We start from the raw sequence: 19482 nt of genomic DNA on the forward strand, positions 1-19482 counted from the left end.
CATACTACAGTAAATATGTTTTTAGGGTTTTCTTTTTTTTTACAAAACGGCAATGAAAAGGGTAATGGGTATCGTATCGTATCGTATCTTTTTTGAGAAGTCTGGCCCGGCCGCCCGCCGGCACTGTTTCTGTTCAACTCCCAATATTCCTCCTCCTCCTTCCTCGTGAATGGAACCTAATAAACCCTCTTTTACCTGAAGGAGTAAGTCACGGTATGGTATGTAAGTGACCAACAGCCAGCCACTCTTTTTATTCTTTTATCCTGCCATGCTTTATATAAATTACGGTTACTATTTACTTCCCTCCCAGTCTCCCACCCACCGTATTTACAAGACTGACACTGACTGAGCAAGAGTACCCTTATATACTCTACTACCTCTACACTAACTACCTACACAAGGAAGAAATCCTCCCTTTTTGTTTCTGTCGCCAACTTTTCTTCCAGCTCCCCATCCATGATCCCATCACAATAGGCTTCGCCAACAAATGTATACCTATTATCATCATCCCTTTCTCCATCTCCGACGACAGGCCTGAGCACATAAGGTATGCTATCCCCACACAAAAGGACCACCACGTCACCAGGTTGCGCATGCTCGGGCGCCATGCCCAGATACCCCTTTTTGGCAGTGAGATACGGACGTTTCCTGTCCATGTGCATCATGTTGTGGAGATAGGAGCCTGTGGCTTGAAGTTCTTCCCACCGGTCGGCCATGAAATCGAAGGTTTCCTGGTCGAGCCCGGGTACTGGCTCTGGTTCTGGCTTGCTGCCGTTGTCGTTGCCGCTATCGTTGTCGCTTTGCTGTTGTTGCTGTTGTTGCTGCCGTCGTTGCTGTAGTTCCTCGTCCTTTGCACAGCAAAAGTTGCAATGATCAATCAACTCCACAAAGACCGGGAGAACGTCATCCGCGCTAGCCCTTCCTCTCTTTTTGGCCGGGGCCGCCATTCACGTAACAGTCGCCGAGGGGCAGGCGCCATAATGCTTGGTTGCGTCTTGAGGCGTTGGGGTATATGTCACCGTTCTTCTCTGCCGAACGACGCCTCATGTCTTTGATGATGGCGAAATACTGGAGGATGTAGTGATGGTACCCTTCTTCTTTGAACCCCCAATCTGCTCGCCAGGGCAACCGTCCCACGGCCTCGATTTTGTCGACCACCAGGCCCCGAAGGCCGAGAGTGGACGGGGAGGAAGTGGGGATTAGGTCAACTTTGTCTGAAAACTTGCCGCAGGCTGAGAATACGCCGTCGAGGAATTGGTAGCTGTATTTTGTTCCGTTTCCCCAGTCCGGGATCCATGAGGGGAGTTGTTGTTCCGGGTGCCGCCGGTGGCCGGATTCATCTTCTGGGTCTGGGTCTTCGACATTGTATTTGGGGAACTGTGCGAAGCGAAGGATGTAAACGCTATCTTCCTTTTTGATGATACTCCGCGCTGCCTGTGTGAGCACCTCGGCCGTCGTGGTGGTCTTGCTGTAATCTGGCCGAATATCTACTAGCTCTTCGGCATCGGCCGCTAGACCCAGCAGGCCATAGATTCTGTCCCGGTATTTTGTTGAATGAATATCGACGCGGTTGTCGCCGAGATCAAGCCGCGTGGATACCTCTTCGAGTAATTCTCGTAGGGAGGTAAGTTTCCCACGTTTCCACGACCCTTTTGTTCCAAACAGGTGTTGCATTGGAGGTGGGATCAGGCTTGCTGGCAGTGAATCTATCAAAGAAAGGATCTCGGAATGGTTTTCTGAAAAGGCGTTCCGGAATCTTCTGTCGTGATGAAAATCGGGGAGAATGAGAAAGAGCTCCCAGACCAGTAGCACTATTTCATCCAGGACCGCCCTGTCGCCGCAGACGAAGAAGGTATACTGGTTGAGACAAAACTCCTGTATGGTCCATATCCGCGAAAACCAGCTTCTCTTGTACCAAGCCAAGATCTTCTTCTCCCGCAACAGCGGGACAACTATCGGTATGACCTTCCGCAGCAAGGCTTGGACCTCGGGAGTGTCTATCCTGTTGTAAAAGATGGCGCGAGGAGCAGGAAACCATTTCGTGGCCCGGTGCTTGCCGAAAAGCCCAGAGTCCCACATGCACTCGGCAACCTGGCAGAAGGCTTGGATAACCTCGTCGGAGCCATCGGCGTCGAGGCCGAGCCAAGCATAAACCTCCTTTGCTGACGAGTAGATCTGCTTCATGAGTTGAATCTGACATGACTTTTCTTCGTCGTCGTCTTGATTTATACAGATCTGGTCGATCCAGAGAGGCGTCAAGCGGAGTTCTTTGTATGTACGAAATTGACGCAGACAGGTACCCAGGACGACGTGATAGGAAGGGAAGAGACGTATTCCAGTTTGTATTCCAAGCCTTTTTCCGTCGAGGTTTGTGCACGGTCGTGGTCAACGACCCGGATGCTGTGGGTTTTGGTGTTACTGCCCCATGCGTATGACACCGCGCTGTACCTTGGCAAGTCTGTGATGGGCGCAGTGTATAATTTGCAGTAGAGCTCGTCATCGTTATCAGGAACCGGGCAAAGCTCCAGTAGGCGGATGTGAGTAGTGGCATCTGGAAGAAGGATCGAGTCATAGGTGAATTGGCGTTCGTTGGTTGTGGCCATCTTATTTCCTGGATATCACTGATGATGCTATGGGCAAGTACATCCGATCAGATACCCAAATGCCAATGGCAGGAGATATGAAGAGCAGGTGTTGATGCTGGAGTGAAGTTGACGGGAAGAAGACAGTCTCGTCAATAAGCGCGCAATTGAGGCATCCCATTCGTCGCCCACCGTCGTCAGATTTAAGACTCAATTTGGGTGCGGGGAACATCCGAACAAACGACTTATCGTGACAGAAATTGTTGGAAGATTCCAAGCGCCAAGGTGTCTTTCACTCACTCTTTGGACGATGGGAAGGGTTAGTCCGTTTTTTCCGTCCATGAACGAATCTTTAAGCTTAGCTGGTGTTCTCTTCCTTTTCTTCAAAAGCCTATCTTACTTGGTGGGATCATCAGCTCATCATGGCCGAGATCTGGCCATACCCAAAATGTCATATGATAACGATACCATACATAATAATACATTAAAAAAGCTTAGTCCTATATTACCAGTTAGCTCCCAACACCACATCACAAAACAACCACGAAGGGCCATCAAGGGCAAGGTTTTTTCAGACAGCTTCCCAATCCATAGCATCCACCATAAACTCCCACTGATCCGCCTCCTGCGCCGCCCAATCCATCATGGTCGCATCACCATCCTCATCATCATCATCCGCCCAATTGAGCGACGACTGCGCGCCCTTATCCAGGCCACCCTCCTTGTCCCTGACATGCCACTCAGCAATCAAGAACGCCGCATCGAACCCCTGGAAGATCGTCTCCAGCATCTTCTCCACGTCATAACTCTCCAACGGCGCCGTCAACTTCACCCGCTCCTTCTCCTCCGCCTCTGAATCGGCCGTCTTCCATCGGTTCCGGAGGTCCTTCGCCCGCTGCAGTTGCTTGCGCACCTCCCCTTTGCCCAAGATATCATGTAGCGGGTGAACAGGGGAATCGAACGCTTCCAGCACATGGGCATGATACCGATGCTGAAACTTGTTCCCACCCCCATTCCCAGCAGCACCCTCCCCCCCAGCCACAGGCCCAGCACGATTAGGTGAACCCTCCTTAGGACTTCCCCCACGGCTGCCACTGCCCCCACGGCTCCCTCCACCCTGACCACTAAACCGACTCCCCGCCAACCCCTTCCCCTGGATCCCATTCCCACTAACCGTAATGCCAAACACCCCCAGCAAGTGAACCAGCGCGCGCTCAATGAGCATGTAGTACTCAAAGAAATCGAGCTTGAACATGATCTCCCCCTCGTTGAGCACGCCACCGCTAATCACGGCGTCTCCATGCTTAGGGTCGCGCCCCTTAAGCGCGAGGGCGTAGCCGGAGGCGAGGAAGGGGAGCTTCCATTTGAGGCGGCGGACGATCTTGGTGTAGCGGATTAGTTCGTGTTTGGCGGAGGGGCTGACGCGGACGGGTGATTTGGCGATGGGGGAGGTGTTGCTGGTGGTTGTGGTGGTGGTGGTCCTGATGAGGATGGAAGTAGTGGTGATGGGAGGTGGAGGATTGGGGGCAATGGCGACGGATGGTTTCGGTTGAGCCTGCGGCTGTAGTTTAGGGGAGACCCGGGCCCTTGGCGGAGAAGGAGGCTTAACGGGCGCTGCTGCTGCTGCTGCCGCCGCTGGTGGTGAAGGAGGTGGTGGTGACTGTTGCTGAGGCTCGGGGTCTGGCTTTGGGATGTATTTCATAAGCTGCTTTTTGCCGCGTGGTGGTCTGTGCCTCTTGGACTTTGGACCTGGTCCATCGTGGAAAGAGCCGCCCTCGTCATGGGAGTCTATAGAATCCAATGTCAGTCACTGGTCATTAGGTCATGGTTGGGAATGCAGGATGTCATTTGGCATGTGGTTTGAGGGAACCTGACGCTCAAGAGACAAGCCCGTTAAGGCGGTATATGAGCTCCAAAATACCACATATGCCATCAATGCCGTGCACCCAGTCCATATTTGCGACCCCTGAGGACATGCATGGGGTAGCTGCTGGGCGACTCACGGTGAGAATGAGACGGTGGCGGCGATGAGGCTGGCGGTGGTTGATGGGCCTTTGGGGCATGTATCGAGTTCATTAACCCTCCTGCCATGATGAAATGTGTGGCGATATGATGCTCGCACGTTGTTGGTTGGTCGGGTGCGGTCAGGCGAATGAAAGCGAATTGCGGCTGAACGACAGCAATGATGTACAAGATATTCAACAGTAGAAATAACAGAGGTATGGTCGTGGATCGCAAGGTTATGATGGATGGTGGTGTTGAGGTTCAAGGAGGTGAGATGGTTCCACACGCAAGTTGGACACTTTGACAATGATTTGATTGCTCCGTCCGCTTTCTGAGAGTGAGAGCTGAGGTTTGGATGAAACTTGCATCATGGACCGCTGTTCCCTGCACACTTCAGTTGCCTAGCGTAGGGCCATCAATTTGAGGTCTCCATCGCAAAACATACCTCGGCCATTGCGGCTGGAGGGGGGAAAGGATGCTAGATGCGTTGTACACACAAAGGAACACTTGTCGCATCGCCAACATCGGTTCGAGACTACGACCTGAGTTGGTTCCGAAATCATCGTGGAGGGTGCGTCACATTGCGGCCCGTCGCGACCAACGGCATGTTCAGCTGTCATCAAAACATGAATGTCAACTGCGGAGCACTGCGGCCGTCCCGCGCGCATGAACCTCAAAAACAATCAACATCTTCACCTCACATGTTCACGACAAGCAAAAAACAACCTTCTTCCTCACACCCCAAGCGCATGGCCCAGGATTGCAACGAAAAAGTCGTGAGCACAAACAAGTAGTAGTTCGCGTCGCCTGGAGGCAGTGTAATACCAGGGACACAGTGGAAGGTGTTCATAGGCAAGCCTAGAGGAACACCGACCGATTTGCAAAAATTAGAATAATCACGATTGTACTCCGTAGAGCACTTTCAGAGATTAAACTGAAAAGAACAGATACTACACTTGATCTAAGCCAAAAGGCAAAGAGAGCTAAAGAAAAAAAAAGGAAAAAACCAGGTAAAAATTGGGCCGGGGGGACGGTCTTAAATAGGGATTGGGTCCTGGTCTGTGCCTTGTTGGCTATGGTCTGTGCACGAGTGCAAGCTGCGAAATTTAAGGTGGAGTCCCTTGCAGCTGTGGGACAGCCGTCAAGTGTCATCTTTTTGCTTGCTGTCCGCTGTCAGCTGCAAGCGCAGGAGCAAGGGCCGCAGTCAGTCAGATTGCCGGCGGCAACTCAGCAACGCGGCTCAATCCCGGCAGGCATTTTGCACACCTCGAGCACCTTCACCTGTTGTTGTCTTGTCATCGACTTTCAATCTTCGATGTTGTGCTTCCTTGAGGAACTGATCAATTTCTCCACGAGAATTTTTGCTTTCGCCAATGCTGGAAATATCAACACACCATTGCTTCGTTTTTTACCAGTCTCCCAACTGGTCACTTGCCATTTCCGGCGACTGGTTGGAAATACCGGGAATAGTAACATCTATACGAGGATTTAACTGCTGGACTACCTGTATTAAATTCATTGCGGAAAATGTCGGCGACATGGTCACCTCCTGTGTTTCCCGCGCTCAGCCATCGCCAAGACCATGATGACTACTCTCCACGACAATGCTCTTCTGTGATCACCAGTAGCGACGTCGTCAGATGCGACATTTTCTTGCTGAGAATATTACTCGGAGGGAGATCTGTCCGGCTGATTGTCATGAGCTAACTACCACTAGCGATGAAGAGAGTCTCTTTCCGAACATGTCCGTAGGAGTCAGCTGCCATATGGCGATGACTCCACAACCCTTGATATCACGAACTCGAACCTCCTATAAAAAGGTCCAAGCGTATCGTACTTATTTATTACCAGCAAGCGGTATAGGGAGCTCCTCAACTCCAAGCATTGAAAGCATCATATCATCATTCCTGTTTGGTGTCACCCGCATTTACACATCATTGCACTGCAACACCTTACCTCCGCAATGGACCACTGCAACGTCCTAATAGTCGGAGCTGGCCCAGTAGGGACTACTCTAGCCCTCGAACTGGCTCTACAAGGCGTATCCTTCCGCATCATCGACAAAAGCCCAGCCCGTTCAGAGAATAGCAGAGCATTAGTCGTCCACCCTCGTACTCAGGAACTGCTAGACCGCCATGGAGCTGTTGACAAGCTCATCCCTAGAGGTTCTATCGCTCGTGGCGCGGTGATGAACATCAACCGCAAACTGGTAGCCAGAGTAGATCTGGATGACCTTGACATCACCGACACCAAATATCCCCTGCCTCTGATGGTTTCTCAGGCCGAGACCGAGAAGTTCATGGAAGAGACCCTGGCCAAGTATGGCAAAGCCGTTGAGCGGGGTTATACTGCCACCAGCATCGTTCAGGACGCCAATGGTGTCACTACCACTTTGGAGAAGCCCGACGGCACCCAGATAACGATCCGATCCAAATACGTCGTCGGGTGTGACGGCGCCCACAGCGTGGTTCGACATTCTGCCGAAAACCTTACCTTTGACGGAGACGCCTACCCACAGGACTTCATCCTCTGCGACGCCCGCCTACGCAACTCCAATATTGCGCGGGACCGATTCACCATTTGCCTCGGCGACACCGGCCTCCTCGCATTCTTCCCCATCTCACCCCACGCCGACGACAACGACGACGGTCTGATCCGCCTCATCGCATCAGGAGGACATTCGGCCACTCAGCAACCATCTCGACCCGCTGATTCCGATTCCCTACCTCAGCAACAGCAACAGCACGGCGAACAAAGCCACGAACCCCCCACCCTCGCCCACTTCCAATCCCTCCTCGACTCCTTCGCCCCTCCCGGCTCCGGCACCGTGCACTCCCCCGTCTGGCTCGCCCGCTTCCGCTTACACCACCGGGGCGTCAACGCGTACCGCTCCGGCCGGCTCTTCGTCGCCGGCGACGCCGCGCACATCCACAGTCCCGCGGGCGGACAGGGGATGAACGTCGGGATCCAGGACGCCGTCAATCTGGGCTGGAAGCTGGGTACGGTGCTCAAGTACCGGGACAGATTGACGGATGAAGCAAAAGAGGCGTTGCTAGACAGCTATCATGCCGAGCGCTACCCCGTGGGGAAGGCGCTCCTTCAGGGGACGGATAGGATGTTCAGCTTCATGGCTGCGGCGAGTCCGTGGGTGTTGAAGGTGCGGAATGCAGTGCTGCCGTGGGTGGTGCCGTGGTTGGTTGGGGTGAAATGGATTAGGAAGAGGTTTTATGCGTTTATTTCGGGGTTTGGGACGACATATTCGGGGAACAGGGGGGCAAGCGTCGTGGTTGGGACGAACACGTCTTCGTCATCGTCATCGCTGCTGAAGAAGGTGAGGGGTGGTGATCGATTGCCGGATGGGAAGGTGATCGAGCTAGTACCCCGTTTAGGACGAACAGGTGGGCGAGGTGGCGGGACAAGAGCTCCGGACCTGTTGGAGGAGGATGAGAGGAAAGAAACGAGCTTGCACCGACTGTGTCGAGGTGCGTCTTGGCATTTGTTGCTGTTCTCCGGAACAGGAACAAGAGATCGTGATGCGGTGACGGTTGAGGGATTAACACTGGCGGGCGAGAGGGTATTGGCGGTCGTCAAAAGTGAGTGCTCACTTCACTGCATTTTCTACCACGTTGCAGAGGATCGGATTGGTAGCGCGGGCGATGGTGAGCTGCAGCAGGTACAGCAGCCGGCTACAGGGGAGAACGCCGTTGCTTCATATGCGGACCCGGGTGGTCGGGTCCATGGTCTGCTTGGATTGGACAATGGGAGCGCTGGATTTGTAATGGTGAGGCCTGACGGTTATGTTTCTCACATTGGATATCTGTCGTCACTGCAGGAGTTTGTGAAGGAGTGGGAGACGAAAGTTGGTATTTGAAAAGGTTGTAGGTGTTCTCTGACTTGCATTTTTATTGCTCTTTTTCATTGCTCTTTTTCTTTTCTTCTTTTTTCTTGTTTGTATACTCTCCCACTCTCCCATCCTTTCCGCTCAACCTACTAAACTTCTATACCGCCTACAATGCAAAAGAGGGACGCCCAGGTTTAGTGTTTGGGACCATCCCCCTGATTACCCCATCTTTCTCCACCAGTCCCTTGACGTGTTTAGACCAGAGAAGCCCGAAATCGAATCGATCATGAACTTTTGGAGATTGGGAAAAAAAGACTCGCAATTTTTACCGGAAGAAGCGAAAAGCCCCATCTGTTCCCATCAGCCGTGTCCACCTCATATTTCCGACAGCCTACATGCAGCAAAAGCAGTAAAGACATTGGCATCACAGGAAACTGCATCATCACATCTGAATTGTCCGAAATCCAGCACATCAATCATGATCAAACGGTCGCCGCTCCACCACGTGGATGACGGTGAGTGGAAATCATTAAACACCTCACAACAAGGAGCCTCCTAGCTAGTCCCTAGATCGCCGTGGGGGCGTTGAGGTGTTGACAGCCCTTATAGCGAATAGGGGCTCTTGCCCACCAATTGGTTCCCGAAGAAGTCCCACAGGGCCCTTTCGGATCCCCGACCCGGAACGACAGCGGCCGAATTGCGGGTAGATTTTATAAGCAACTCATGGATTCAAGACTTTGCTTGATACCCAGATTATAAAAAGCCACCTCCCCGAACCTGTGTTTCACTCTCTTCTCCATCAAATAATCACAACCCAAACCCTTCACCACTCTCACCCACTCAAACAAAACAAAAATGTCCGCCCCCAAAGTCTGGCTCATCACCGGCGCCTCCTCCGGCCTCGGCCGCGAGATCGCCCTCCGCGCCCTCGCCCAAGGCGACATCGTCTTCGCCACCGCCCGCAACCCGGCCAAGATCCCCTCCTCCTTGACCTCGCAAGAATCCTGCATCGCCGAGACTTTCGACGTCACCTCCCCTGACGCCGTCCTCGCCGAGACCGTCGCGCGCATCGTCTCCCACCCCAAGAACGTTTCCGGCCGCATCGACATCGTCGTCAACTCGGCCGGCTACGTCCTGGCCGGCGGCTGCGAGGAGGCTTCCGCCGAGGAGGCTCTCGCGACCTTCAACACCAACGTGTTGGGCCAGCTGGCTGTCGGCCGCGCCGTGCTTCCCGTCTTGCGCCGTCAGCGTGGCGGTGTTCTTGCCAACGTCGGGTCTATTCTTTCGTATCTGGGCCCCGCGGGCGCCGGTCTCTACTCGGCGACCAAGGCCGCGTGCTCGATTCTTTCCGAGGCCTTGACCGGCGAGGTCAAGCACCTCGGCGTCAAGGTTACCGTTATCGAGCCGGGCTATTTCCGCACGCCGGTCCTCGACCAGGGCCATCTGCTGAACCCGGCCAAGACGATCGACGAGCTTAGGGGCGAGAACGGAAGCCAGGAGATGATGGGCACGCTGGCACAGTGGGAGGAGAAGAATAACAAGCAGCCTGGTGACCCGGCCAAGTTGGCGGACGTGGTGGTGGATGCGCTCAGTGGGAACGGCAAGTATGCGGATAGAGAGTTGCCCGCGAGGTTGATCATTGGAAAGGACGCGTATGGGCTTTGGGCGCTGGTGCAGGAGAAGCAGAGGAAGCAGATGGAGGAGTGGAGGGAGGAGTGCACGGGCACGGATTTCACTGAGTAAAGGGGGGAGACTCTGAGAGGTTTTTCTGAGTGAATGGGGGATGGGGATGGGGATTGGGGGGATGAAGGAAAATCATTGGGTTAGGGTAATAATGATTGTAATGAATGATTAATACCTTAGAATCTTTTCAAATGGGGCTTATACGGCTTAGAGGACGTCTGGTGGTGGTGATGGTAGATAAAGGGGGATTCAGATGGGTGTTGTTCGCTGCTGGCAGCTCACGGATCTTCGAGGAGGGGCATAACGTAAGCGGAAGGGGGGAATTAAGACGATGATGGTGACGAAACACATGAAGTAAGCACAACGAGATGCCGCTACTGTACGATAGGCGAGCGGTTCATTTATTGTGTCACTACTTTTTACGCTCTTACTTAGGAACGGGAAGGCGTATATCTCGAGGCTTGGTTGAAGTCCATGGGCACTGTTCAAGACCGTCAATATCAAAACTTTGATTGGGAGATGTGCCATCTTGTTGATATGCTGGTAGTAAGTAACCAACCCGAGACGACGGAATTGGGGTTTCAACGGTTAATGGTTGCCCTTTAAACTTGCATCACACAACCTTTCTTGAAAAGCTGTGAAGGGGTATGTATGTACGATATTATCATTGAACGTTTACTGATCTGTCTCGTGTAGGTGGAGGTTCCACGCGGGAAGGCAAAGAAGGGGAAGCCGGAAAGAAAGAAACAAGAAAAAAAAAGGAAAGAGAAGAAAAGTGGAGAAAGATAAACAGAAAGTTCCAGGAACAAAAAGGTAGATTAATAAGGTGTAAAAACAACCAAAAGAACATACAACACCAGGGATTCGCTGGTCGTCACCGACCCAACTACTAGTCTGGCCCTCACTAAGATTATCTATAGGAGTGGGAAGGACATGAAACGGGTCTTTCAATCACGTGGCAGGGTCAAAAAACTGAACAATCACCTCCCGTATTAAATCGTTCGTTACGGAGGCATTACGGTAAGTGGGGAGCCGGCGCTAAAAAGATGACTATAATTGGGTGGATTACAAGAAAAGTTGACCGTCCTGACACTGCGGCTAGATCTTTTACACGGGTAACACCAAGATTGCACTCGGTCAGAAGACCATCCCTGATTGGTTCTTTGTACTCCTCGGCCCAGTTACGTGTATGCAGATGAGAGCGTGGCAAGGGAGTCTCTCGCTGTTGTCTTGTTGGATCACGATGGACCTCCTTCATGTACCTACCTTAACCTACCTTCATCTGCCTGCATCAGCCTACCTCTTCCCTTCCATCCTGGCACGTCATAACCATGCGGTTGGCTTGCAACACACCCATAGACTGCCTAGTCTGAAGCCATGGCCAACCTCCCCTCCGAATACTAAGTACAAGTTCCATGGTGTTGGCCTTCCTCTGTTGTTCCAGTCGGTCTCCGAGATACTTGGGGACGCTCAATCTTTTAGCAATGGATGGCGAGGACCAAATGCTATGGAGAGCCTCTTTCGGGAATTCTAGCCACGGCTATAATCGATACTATCTCAACGGAATGACGCGCCGCCCGGCCGTTCTACGTTCCTGGGCAAAACTTCCTCTCGGTGCTCGGCGGTAACCCTAACCCGCTGTGGTAATCTTGGGATTTTGTTTTGAGGCTTCACATTCGGAAAGTTCGTCTACGCTCACACCTTTCTTTCCTCACCTCACCGTTCCTGAATGTACCTTCTTCCCTGAAGCTCACCGTGACTTTCAACCACGTGATGTGGAGGGCATCAGAGCGAGCAAGCATCCAATCAAGACCATCTTCCCAATGCATTGCCTTCTCCTCTTTACCCATCCCACTCAGAGCAGCTCTCCATTACAGTAAAGGCTGACCAACGCCTTTCCTTTCCGGGCTTGGCGCCCTGGGCCTCTCAATCATCTATGCCATCGGCCCAACCCGACTCCCGCAACCTCCCCCAAGCAACTGAATTTAAACGAGTCGTCTTCTTCCCTCTGAAAAAAAGAGACGTCACCACAACACGCAACCTCCCGGGACACTGTCGACATGCCGATGCTAGGAGGAATCCCCGGCCACCCCAAGAGCAAAGTGCTCTTGACAGGCGGCACCGGCTTCATCGCCTCACACATCCTCGACCACCTGCTCGAATGCGGCTTCGACGTCGTTGTGACTGCCCGCTCGCAAGCCAAAGGCGAACGCATCCTCGCCTCCATCGCCAACGCCCCCAATATCGTCAATGCTGTCGGCTGCAAAGTCACCTACGCCGTGGTCGCCAACGTTGCTGAGCCGGGTGCCTTTGACGAGGTCTGTCCTTTTCCTCCTTCCCTCCCACCCCAATTTCCAATTCCAAAGTACCGTCAGTACTAACCATCTTTCGCAGGTCATCAAATCCAACTCTTTCACCTACTGCATCCACACCGCTTCGCCCTACCAACTCTCCTTCTCCGACCCTCTCAACGACTGTCTCCTCCCCGCCATCAACGGCACCATCGAACTTCTCTTTTCTCTCCAGAAATACGCCTCCTCTTCCCTGCTCCGCGTCATTTACACCTCCAGCAGCGCCGCCATCTTGAACCCGCCCAACCACCGCGAGTCATACGACGAATCCTCCTGGCCCGACGATGAGACGCTGAACTGGGAAATGGCCACGGACCCTAACGCGCCAGGCGACACCACCTACCGCGCCTCGAAAAAGTATGCGGAGATGGCGGCGTGGGAGTTCATGGAGGAAAATGAGCTATCCTGGGATCTGGCGACGATTTGTAATACGTACACATTCGGGCCGTTGCCGAGGAGTCTTGATGTTAGCAATGGACAAAAGGTCAATACGTCTAACAAGCGAATCTTGGATTGCTTGCAGGGTAAATGGGCCGAGAAAATCCCGCCAACAGCACCGGTGTTCACGTTCGTGGACGTTCGCGACGTGGCGGTTGCGCATGTGCGAGCGATGGTCAGGCCGGAGGCAGGAGGGAAGCGGTTCTATGTCGTTGGAGGGACCTTTAGTAACCCGCTTATTGCGGCCATCGTGCATTCGGCGTCTTTAAGCCCGGAGTTACAAGGCAGGCCCTACAAGTATTCGGGGTACTGTAAGCGTTGTTTGACGTTGGATGATTACCCGAACAGGCATTGGCGGTTTGACAACTGGAGAAGCAAGAGAGTGCTGGGAATGGAGTATAGAGACATCAATCAGAGCGTGGCTGATACAGTTCTGAGCTTAAGGAAGATGGGAATCGTCGGGGAGAAGTATCCGGTGATTGCTGGACATCGTGCGCCGGCGGATAAGACGTTGCCGAACTAGAGCTGTCTTTCATCTGTCTGTGTAATATCATCGCGTCGAGGACCAAGTTAGGGTATTAAGGTAGATTGAACGAACCGCTCTGGTATCCAAAAAGCCTTTCCAAAGTCCAATCCCAATCCAAATGCCAATCACAGCTTATACTCCCCCCTCGCCACCCTCTCACAAACCTCCTTCAGCGTCTTGCCCGCCCACTCAAAGTCTCCCTCCTCCAAATACACCTGCGCGCTCAACCTCGCCCAAAACCTGCGCCTATAAAACGTCATCGGCACAAACGTATGATAATCCTCCTGCAGGACTTTATACATCCAATTGAACGCTTTTGCCGCCTCCTCCTGCGGGATCTCATACATCCCCTTTGTTTCCTCCTCTTCCGCCTCCGTGAGCTTCACCTCATTCTTCGGGTTCTGCCCAGTAACAAGTGGCAGCGCAACATTAACCATCGCGCACCTGACCAAGGTTTTGCTCCGATTTTCGAGGACCCTGGTGCCCAATATCTCGGCCACTTTTTCTCCCCCCTTTCTGGCTAAGGAGGTGGTGTAAGCCATGATCCTCTCCTCCCCCCCCAACACTTCATGCCTCCACTTAATCGCATCCTTGACGCAGAAAAATGGTGAGTTATCGACGGTACCGACAAACTCAAAGTTATTAACAAACTCTGATTTTTCTGTCGGTGGCAACGGGTTGAATCTATCCCCCTGTTTAGGGACAAACCCGTGCGATGTAGGGAGGGTAGACCGAATAAGATGTTGGTTTCGTAGCGGTACGTAGAAAACGGCGCATCCGCGTGGGGTAAACAACCATTTGTGGCAGTTTGTCACCAGAAAATCGGGGTCGGTTTCGCTGATCTTCAAATCAGCCATTCCGATACCCTGCGCTGCGTCCACGCAGGAGATTATGGACTCGGTCTTGCAGACTTGGACGATAGACTCGAAGGGGAAGCGCACGCCTGGCATGCTGCTCACTGCGTCGATAACTGCTAACCGTGGTCGTTTTCCTTCGGCGCGACTGGCTTGGATAGCGGCGCGGAATGCGGAGATGACATCCTCGTCTTCGGCCGGGTATGTGAGTTGCACGCAACGACTGCTAACGACGCCAAGCTTGTCTTCAATCACATAATCGATCGTCTTCCCGCACGCGCCGTAGATGGTGTCGAAATACAAAATCTCATCGAGGCCATCGGTGTTCCAGACGATGTTGCGCAGGACTGTGTTGACGCCTAGTGTCGCATTCGAAACAAAAACGACGGTTTCGATGGGTACTCCCAAAAGGGAAGAGACGCGCGGCGCGCGATTCATCGAGGAGGAGAGGGGTTTGGTAGCGGATGAATGAGTCCGGGCGGGACTCGGCTTGGTCTTGGTAGTGCCGGAGCCGGGATTGGATGGAGCGGGGGATGGAGCCGAAGGAGCCTTCGAATTTGTTAGTACACTGTGGTTATGGAAATAAAAGGGAGGGAGAGAGGGGGTGCGGACCGTGGTTGAGGTTCCGGTAGGCAGGGTCGTGGAGGAATTCTTTGAGGAGGGAGTTGCCGAATGGCACGGGCCCGGTTTGTTGAGCGTTGGCATCGGTCTTTTGCTGCAAAGGCAGCTCGACGGCTGTGGCTACCATTGTGACTGTTGCTGCTGCTGAGGATGAGCAAAGACAGTTGATGATGGTGTTTGCGATTCGTAAGTGAGTGAGTGAGATATCTCGACTTCAAATATCAAAATGAGACGTCGTGACTCCAGCAGGCCCGCTCTCAGCCGTTCCGCATCGGATTCTTTGCCGAACCGGATCGTCGGATGTTGTCATTTGCGGGGTCCTGTCTGTCGGCGCATCAGACAAGGACAGGGGCATGTTGCGTCCAGATGCGGCATAGAACCCCACATTGACATTCTATTGCTTCTTTCTTTTTCAACTGTCAGCCCTAGAATCACCGGTGAATCACTGGCGGGCTCGTGTTTATTTTGCTGTGGTACGCTATCGAGTCTTGGTTTGATAGGATCATGAGGACCTTCCAGAACCGTGATAAACCGTCTTTGACCGCTCCTGTTCTTGAGATTTGATGTGTGATCGGGTGTGGCATCTTGTCATTCAAAGGGCGCGAAGGATTTTGATCCGTTGTACCATGAGCGGCTGAAGAGAGTCTGGACCTTTGACGCAAGATAAGGTAGGAAAATGCATGCTATCGGACTGTGGACTGTCGTTGAACGCGGGGAATGTGTCAAATGTGAGTCGGAAAATGACGGAATGCAGCGGGTGTGACGCATGCGGTTTGAAGCGGATCAAGGGCCGCCGTGAGTCTTGTGGTTGTTTTGGTGACTCCTTGTAGGGTTTGTTGACATGGCGATGATGTCGCACAAAGTTTGGTGTTTTTCGCAAATTGGTGTTCCAGAAATGTTCGTTTGTTCTCGAATTGTTCTGCGACAATGTCCAGCGACCGGGCTTCCCAGAACAGTGCAAGTTACAGCGGCCACGGTATCTGACTAAGCAATGTTACAGCGGGTAACAGCGTCATCGCCAAGCCGCGGTTGTTGAGGTAACAACGAAACTTACCTCGGTACAATTCGTCGTCGTCGTCGTCGTAACGTAACAAAACATCACCACTGTCGCTGTCCTTGGCCTCCAATCAGCCCATGTCCAGCTTGGAAACATCCCTTTTCTTGGTAGTATGGTTGGTTGTTCCAGCTTCCCAAAACCGTTCTGAAAGAACAGCTTCTCACGCCTATTTGACCAGGCTAGTTCGCGTACAATATTATAGCTGATCGGTTCCCAAGACGTGGTAGAGTTTGGAATGATCAAGATGCCCCACAGGCTGAGTATCGGCGGCTTCAAAGATTGTAGATGTTGCAACACCCCCGAGAAGGCATTCAGGGTATCTTCCTTGAAGCTCATGTTCCGAGAACAGTAGTCCCTCACAAGTTGCAGACACCAGTTGAATTCGGAATGCTCGACTCTTCCTATCTTTGTCAGGATTAGAGGGTTAAGCCATCCCTTGTTCTCGTGCTTTTCATGCCTCAGTTTCAGTAGAGCCGGGGGATCATGGAGAGCCTCAACCCGGTGCGATTTCGATATGTCGGCTTATCTATGGGAGCGGGAAGGACATGAAACGGGTCTTTTAATCACGTGGTAGGGTCAAAAAACTGAACCACCAGCTCCCATATCCATATCGTTCGGACGGAGGCAATAGCCCATCCAAGGTTTTGTTCATATCAACCCCATTCTCCCTCCCTCCCCTTTGCCTCTTACCCTCTTGCCCTCCCCGATTGGTGCGGTCCTGGGTGCTGTGCATTTCCCCGAATGCATGGCCGATCCAGTCTCTTCACTGACGACTGTGGCTTGAAACACGCGTTCTATGGGCCGGGAAGCCGTAAAAATATGCCAGCTCCTACTCACCAGGTACGCCTGTTGAATGGATTGGGGCTTCTTTGGCAGGGCCGCGGGTAGAGAGGCTGCTTCCAGGGGCAGTGGCCTGTCTACTGTCTTGCCTCCCGTTCATAGAATTCCTGCCGAGAGTTATAGATTGACACGTGAGAGCGGCAGGTCGCTCGTTTTCAACGTGCAGTGCCCAAGCTTGCCTGATACTTCTTACTGACGACTTGCTTGATAGTGCCCATGAGTTCCACGGCGACAATATATCGACTGCGTCCGAGGCACAAGACCATGACGAAGGTTGCATGATAGACTTGGTTGCGCGCCCGGGTCAAGCTGTTTGGGAGGATAAAGGTCTCGCTCGATACACGCCTGACTTGAAGATGGATTTTTACGTTGACACGACCGACCGGACTGCTTTCTTTTTACTTCGCGGCCAATGCATCCTCAAGACCGGCACTCCCGCAAGTGTTTCATTGTTTCTGTTCATCTACCCGGAGAATATTCAGTCTCTTGAGATATCATACACTTCAAGCGTGCTTCCTCATACAGAGGAGCAGGAAGCAGTATCTCATATGGATAGGTTCATCCGTCTGCGCTTCATCATGACACAGCCGCCCAGGTTGGTAGCGCCCAAGCATCGGCCTCTACAACCAAAACACGGCTCCGAAGCCCTGTTGGATGCCCTACATTCCCTCGCTACAGTTAAAGATATTTCCTTCTACCAAGATCTGTTCTACCTCCCGATCGAAACTCGAGCATAATTGGCCTTGCTACTATCAATTATTTCTCGCAATCGACCAAAAACTTACATAGATTATGAATCTCTTCTAAGATTGTACGGTGGTGCTGGCGGGCAAGTTGTTAACCCGAGGACTGCAATATACGAATCAGTACACTACGAGGTCCAAGAGGCGCAACCAAGCAATCTCGCCCATGCTACCTCTAGCGTACTTCAAAATACTACGCGAATATTAACTCAAACGCATAAACGATCGGCAAGCGTAAGCGGGCTTTAACCTCCCTACGAAGATAAATGCGTTATCACAAGTCCAACCAACCACCGATTATTCGAATCGACAAAGCAAAACGCCCCCCAGGGTCAAGAACCAACGCAATTCTTCCCTCCATCGGGTACGTCCCCCTAACCTAAAGTACCGCCTTTATAATATTTAGTTACCCGCTAACAAACTTCCTTTTCCACAGATCGAAAAGGAAAGCGCCCACGACTCGCAACCCCCTCTGACCTCGCATCGCCGCCATCCCTCCCACCCCTCCCTGCCCTCGACGTCAAAGAAGCCTCAACCGACACACGAAAATTATTATTTCTTTTCCAACAGCTTCTCACCAGCAACCTAGCCTCCCTTGCAAAGCGCGTCGAACATCTCGAAGTCGCCCGTCTCAATCCTGACCACAACAGCCAAACATGCCATCAAAACTGCCGGTACAACACCTCGGAAGCCTCCAGTATCCGGAAACAAATCGATGACGGCATTGACACCGGATTGGCCACGGCCTGTTCAAAGCTGGAGGAACTCAAGGAAGAAGTCGAGGAAGAGACAACGAAGGACGTATTGAGGAGGGTGGCGGGGGTTGTAGTGGAGGCTATAGAGAGGAGCGGGTGGCTTGGCCCTGGAAGCGCTGGCGCTGTTGGACGTGCTATCTCTACCTCCAACCACCCAAGCGAATCGGCCCTCTACGCCGCCGTCGCAGATGTACAAAAGACCCACGCTGCGGAGATGAGTGAGGAGGAGATGGCTAGGGTAATGGGTCACTTAGAAGAAAACCCCTTGAGCGCGGTCACGTACAACGCCTGTGAAGAGACGATGAGGAGGTATTTTGTTAGGCAGTGGAAAGCTGATACGAGAGCAAGGGGATGGAGGGGAGGGCCGAGGTAGTAGCCTGGAAACCGGGGAGCCTGGCAAGGTGCCAAGCGCCAGCCAATAATGACTGAACGACTGAACGACCCTCTACACACCTCATAAATAACGACCTTTCCCTCTTCTCCTCAAGATTGATGACCTGACCCTGTCGTGTTGTATGGTGCAATGTCCCGTCACTCCGTTTACGTAATCCAAGCGGCGTCTGGAGCCGGGGGGGGGGGGGGGGGGGGGTGAGGGATTTCAGTCCTTTACCGACCGCTGCTGCTGGACCAAGGCTCCTCCCAAGTTCCTCACACATTAGCCTGCGCCTGGGGATAGGCGTCTGTTTTTGGTCTTGTTGTCGTTGTTGTTGCACCTGTCCTTGCCGTTGCTCATTTTGCTCCTGTTGTTGTTCTTGCTCTTCTCGTGCCTGCTGCTGCATCTCCTGCCAAATAAGCAATGGGACCCCTGGGAGCGGAGTCGATGTGCACCTTTGCTGTGCTGCGTTCTGTGGCTCCTGGAGGGTGGTCCTTCGCTGTATAGAGTCGGGTGATATGAGGGAAGATAGAGAGAGGAAAAAGCAAATTAGAGGAAGAGCAAGTCCACTCAGCTGGGCTTGGTGTAGGTGGAACGGTGCACTCGATGGCGAAGGCAATAAAAACGGTTCCAGAAACGGCGGCGGCGTTTTTGGCTGTCATCCAAACCTATGTTAAAAACTCCCCCCATAGATAACCTTCCCCTAATCTGACCTCGATCCTGCTGAATGGTATGGGAGCGGATTCGGCGTGAGCGTTGGAACGGAGACACAGCTGAGCATGGGTGGTCTGGCCGGCTTTCCCTTCCTCGTCTC

General features: G+C 52.8%; 9 protein-coding genes across 9 annotated transcripts; 4 read left to right on the forward strand and 5 right to left on the reverse strand.

Moving 5' to 3' along the window:
- Positions 1-293: 293 nt before the first annotated feature.
- Positions 294-2936, reverse strand: B0H65DRAFT_567520 (heterokaryon incompatibility protein-domain-containing protein). The gene is made up of 3 exons (XM_062830369.1): positions 2301-2936; positions 952-2235; positions 294-926 (listed from the first exon to the last, which is right to left on the reverse strand). The coding sequence occupies exons 1-3, from the start codon at positions 2601-2603 to the stop codon at positions 393-395; spliced, it is 2121 nt and encodes a 706-aa protein (XP_062684015.1). The 5' UTR covers positions 2604-2936; the 3' UTR covers positions 294-392.
- Position 2937: 1 nt separating this feature from the next.
- On the reverse strand, positions 2938-4830 carry B0H65DRAFT_97335 (uncharacterized protein). The gene is made up of 2 exons (XM_062831631.1): positions 4586-4830; positions 2938-4370 (listed from the first exon to the last, which is right to left on the reverse strand). Exons 1-2 carry the CDS (start codon positions 4671-4673, stop codon positions 3154-3156), a joined length of 1305 nt encoding a protein of 434 aa, XP_062684016.1. The 5' UTR covers positions 4674-4830; the 3' UTR covers positions 2938-3153.
- Positions 4831-6361: 1531 nt separating this feature from the next.
- On the forward strand, positions 6362-8585 carry B0H65DRAFT_97349 (FAD binding domain-containing protein). The gene has a single exon (XM_062831633.1). The coding sequence runs from the start codon at positions 6550-6552 to the stop codon at positions 8455-8457; it is 1908 nt and encodes a 635-aa protein (XP_062684017.1). The 5' UTR covers positions 6362-6549; the 3' UTR covers positions 8458-8585.
- Positions 8586-9134: 549 nt separating this feature from the next.
- B0H65DRAFT_97351 (uncharacterized protein) lies at positions 9135-10265 on the forward strand. Its single transcript, XM_062831634.1, has one exon. The coding sequence runs from the start codon at positions 9283-9285 to the stop codon at positions 10168-10170; it is 888 nt and encodes a 295-aa protein (XP_062684018.1). The 5' UTR covers positions 9135-9282; the 3' UTR covers positions 10171-10265.
- B0H65DRAFT_97345 (uncharacterized protein) lies at positions 10266-10783 on the reverse strand. Its single transcript, XM_062831632.1, has one exon. The coding sequence runs from the start codon at positions 10636-10638 to the stop codon at positions 10360-10362; it is 279 nt and encodes a 92-aa protein (XP_062684019.1). The 5' UTR covers positions 10639-10783; the 3' UTR covers positions 10266-10359.
- A 1301-nt stretch (positions 10784-12084) lies between these two features.
- On the forward strand, positions 12085-13486 carry B0H65DRAFT_97357 (uncharacterized protein). Its single transcript, XM_062831635.1, has 2 exons — positions 12085-12428; positions 12505-13486. The coding sequence occupies exons 1-2, from the start codon at positions 12171-12173 to the stop codon at positions 13420-13422; spliced, it is 1176 nt and encodes a 391-aa protein (XP_062684020.1). The 5' UTR covers positions 12085-12170; the 3' UTR covers positions 13423-13486.
- A 64-nt stretch (positions 13487-13550) lies between these two features.
- Positions 13551-15027, reverse strand: B0H65DRAFT_545828 (pyridoxal phosphate-dependent transferase; the record flags this gene model as incomplete). The annotated part of the gene is made up of 3 exons (XM_062829408.1): positions 13551-14626; positions 14682-14828; positions 14892-15027. 3 exons carry the CDS (start codon positions 15025-15027, stop codon positions 13551-13553), a joined length of 1359 nt encoding a protein of 452 aa, XP_062684021.1.
- A 964-nt stretch (positions 15028-15991) lies between these two features.
- On the reverse strand, positions 15992-16564 carry B0H65DRAFT_455716 (uncharacterized protein). Its single transcript, XM_062826249.1, has 2 exons — positions 16141-16564; positions 15992-16072 (listed from the first exon to the last, which is right to left on the reverse strand). Exons 1-2 carry the CDS (start codon positions 16291-16293, stop codon positions 16028-16030), a joined length of 198 nt encoding a protein of 65 aa, XP_062684022.1. The 5' UTR covers positions 16294-16564; the 3' UTR covers positions 15992-16027.
- On the forward strand, positions 16532-18668 carry B0H65DRAFT_555727 (uncharacterized protein; the record flags this gene model as incomplete). Its single annotated transcript, XM_062830034.1, has 6 exons — positions 16532-16797; positions 17009-17503; positions 17606-17774; positions 17856-17904; positions 17977-18214; positions 18239-18668. The coding sequence occupies exons 1-6, from the start codon at positions 16754-16756 to the stop codon at positions 18666-18668; spliced, it is 1425 nt and encodes a 474-aa protein (XP_062684023.1). The 5' UTR covers positions 16532-16753.
- Positions 18669-19482: the final 814 nt, after the last annotated feature.

The sequence above is a fragment of the Neurospora tetraspora genome (genome assembly GCF_033439725.1).
Source record: "Neurospora tetraspora strain CBS 560.94 chromosome Unknown B0H65scaffold_2, whole genome shotgun sequence".
NCBI classification, from domain to species: domain Eukaryota; kingdom Fungi; phylum Ascomycota; class Sordariomycetes; order Sordariales; family Sordariaceae; genus Neurospora; species Neurospora tetraspora.

Excerpts from the sequence above, each read along its gene's own strand:
- B0H65DRAFT_97349 (XM_062831633.1), top strand. The coding sequence starts at position 6,550 with ATGGACCACTGCAACGTCCTAATAGTCGGAGCTGGCCCAGTAGGGACT.
- B0H65DRAFT_97357 (XM_062831635.1), top strand. The coding sequence starts at position 12,171 with ATGCCGATGCTAGGAGGAATCCCCGGCCACCCCAAGAGCAAAGTGCTC. Across the intron at positions 12,429-12,504 it reads AGCCGGGTGCCTTTGACGAG|GTCATCAAATCCAACTCTTT; the intron begins GTCTGTCCTTTT and ends CATCTTTCGCAG.
- B0H65DRAFT_97345 (XM_062831632.1), bottom strand. The coding sequence starts at position 10,638 with ATGGCACATCTCCCAATCAAAGTTTTGATATTGACGGTCTTGAACAGT.
- B0H65DRAFT_97351 (XM_062831634.1), top strand. The coding sequence starts at position 9,283 with ATGTCCGCCCCCAAAGTCTGGCTCATCACCGGCGCCTCCTCCGGCCTC.
- B0H65DRAFT_567520 (XM_062830369.1), bottom strand. The coding sequence starts at position 2,603 with ATGGCCACAACCAACGAACGCCAATTCACCTATGACTCGATCCTTCTT. Across the intron at positions 2,236-2,300 it reads TTCCTATCACGTCGTCCTGG|ATCTGTATAAATCAAGACGA; the intron begins GTACCTGTCTGC and ends TGGATCGACCAG. Across the intron at positions 927-951 it reads TGCCCCTCGGCGACTGTTAC|AGAGGAAGGGCTAGCGCGGA; the intron begins GTGAATGGCGGC and ends CCGGCCAAAAAG.
- B0H65DRAFT_455716 (XM_062826249.1), bottom strand. The coding sequence starts at position 16,293 with ATGAGCTTCAAGGAAGATACCCTGAATGCCTTCTCGGGGGTGTTGCAA. Across the intron at positions 16,073-16,140 it reads GCTATAATATTGTACGCGAA|CATACTACCAAGAAAAGGGA; the intron begins CTAGCCTGGTCA and ends GGAACAACCAAC.
- B0H65DRAFT_97335 (XM_062831631.1), bottom strand. The coding sequence starts at position 4,673 with ATGGCAGGAGGGTTAATGAACTCGATACATGCCCCAAAGGCCCATCAA. Across the intron at positions 4,371-4,585 it reads GCCACCGTCTCATTCTCACC|ACTCCCATGACGAGGGCGGC; the intron begins GTGAGTCGCCCA and ends TGGATTCTATAG.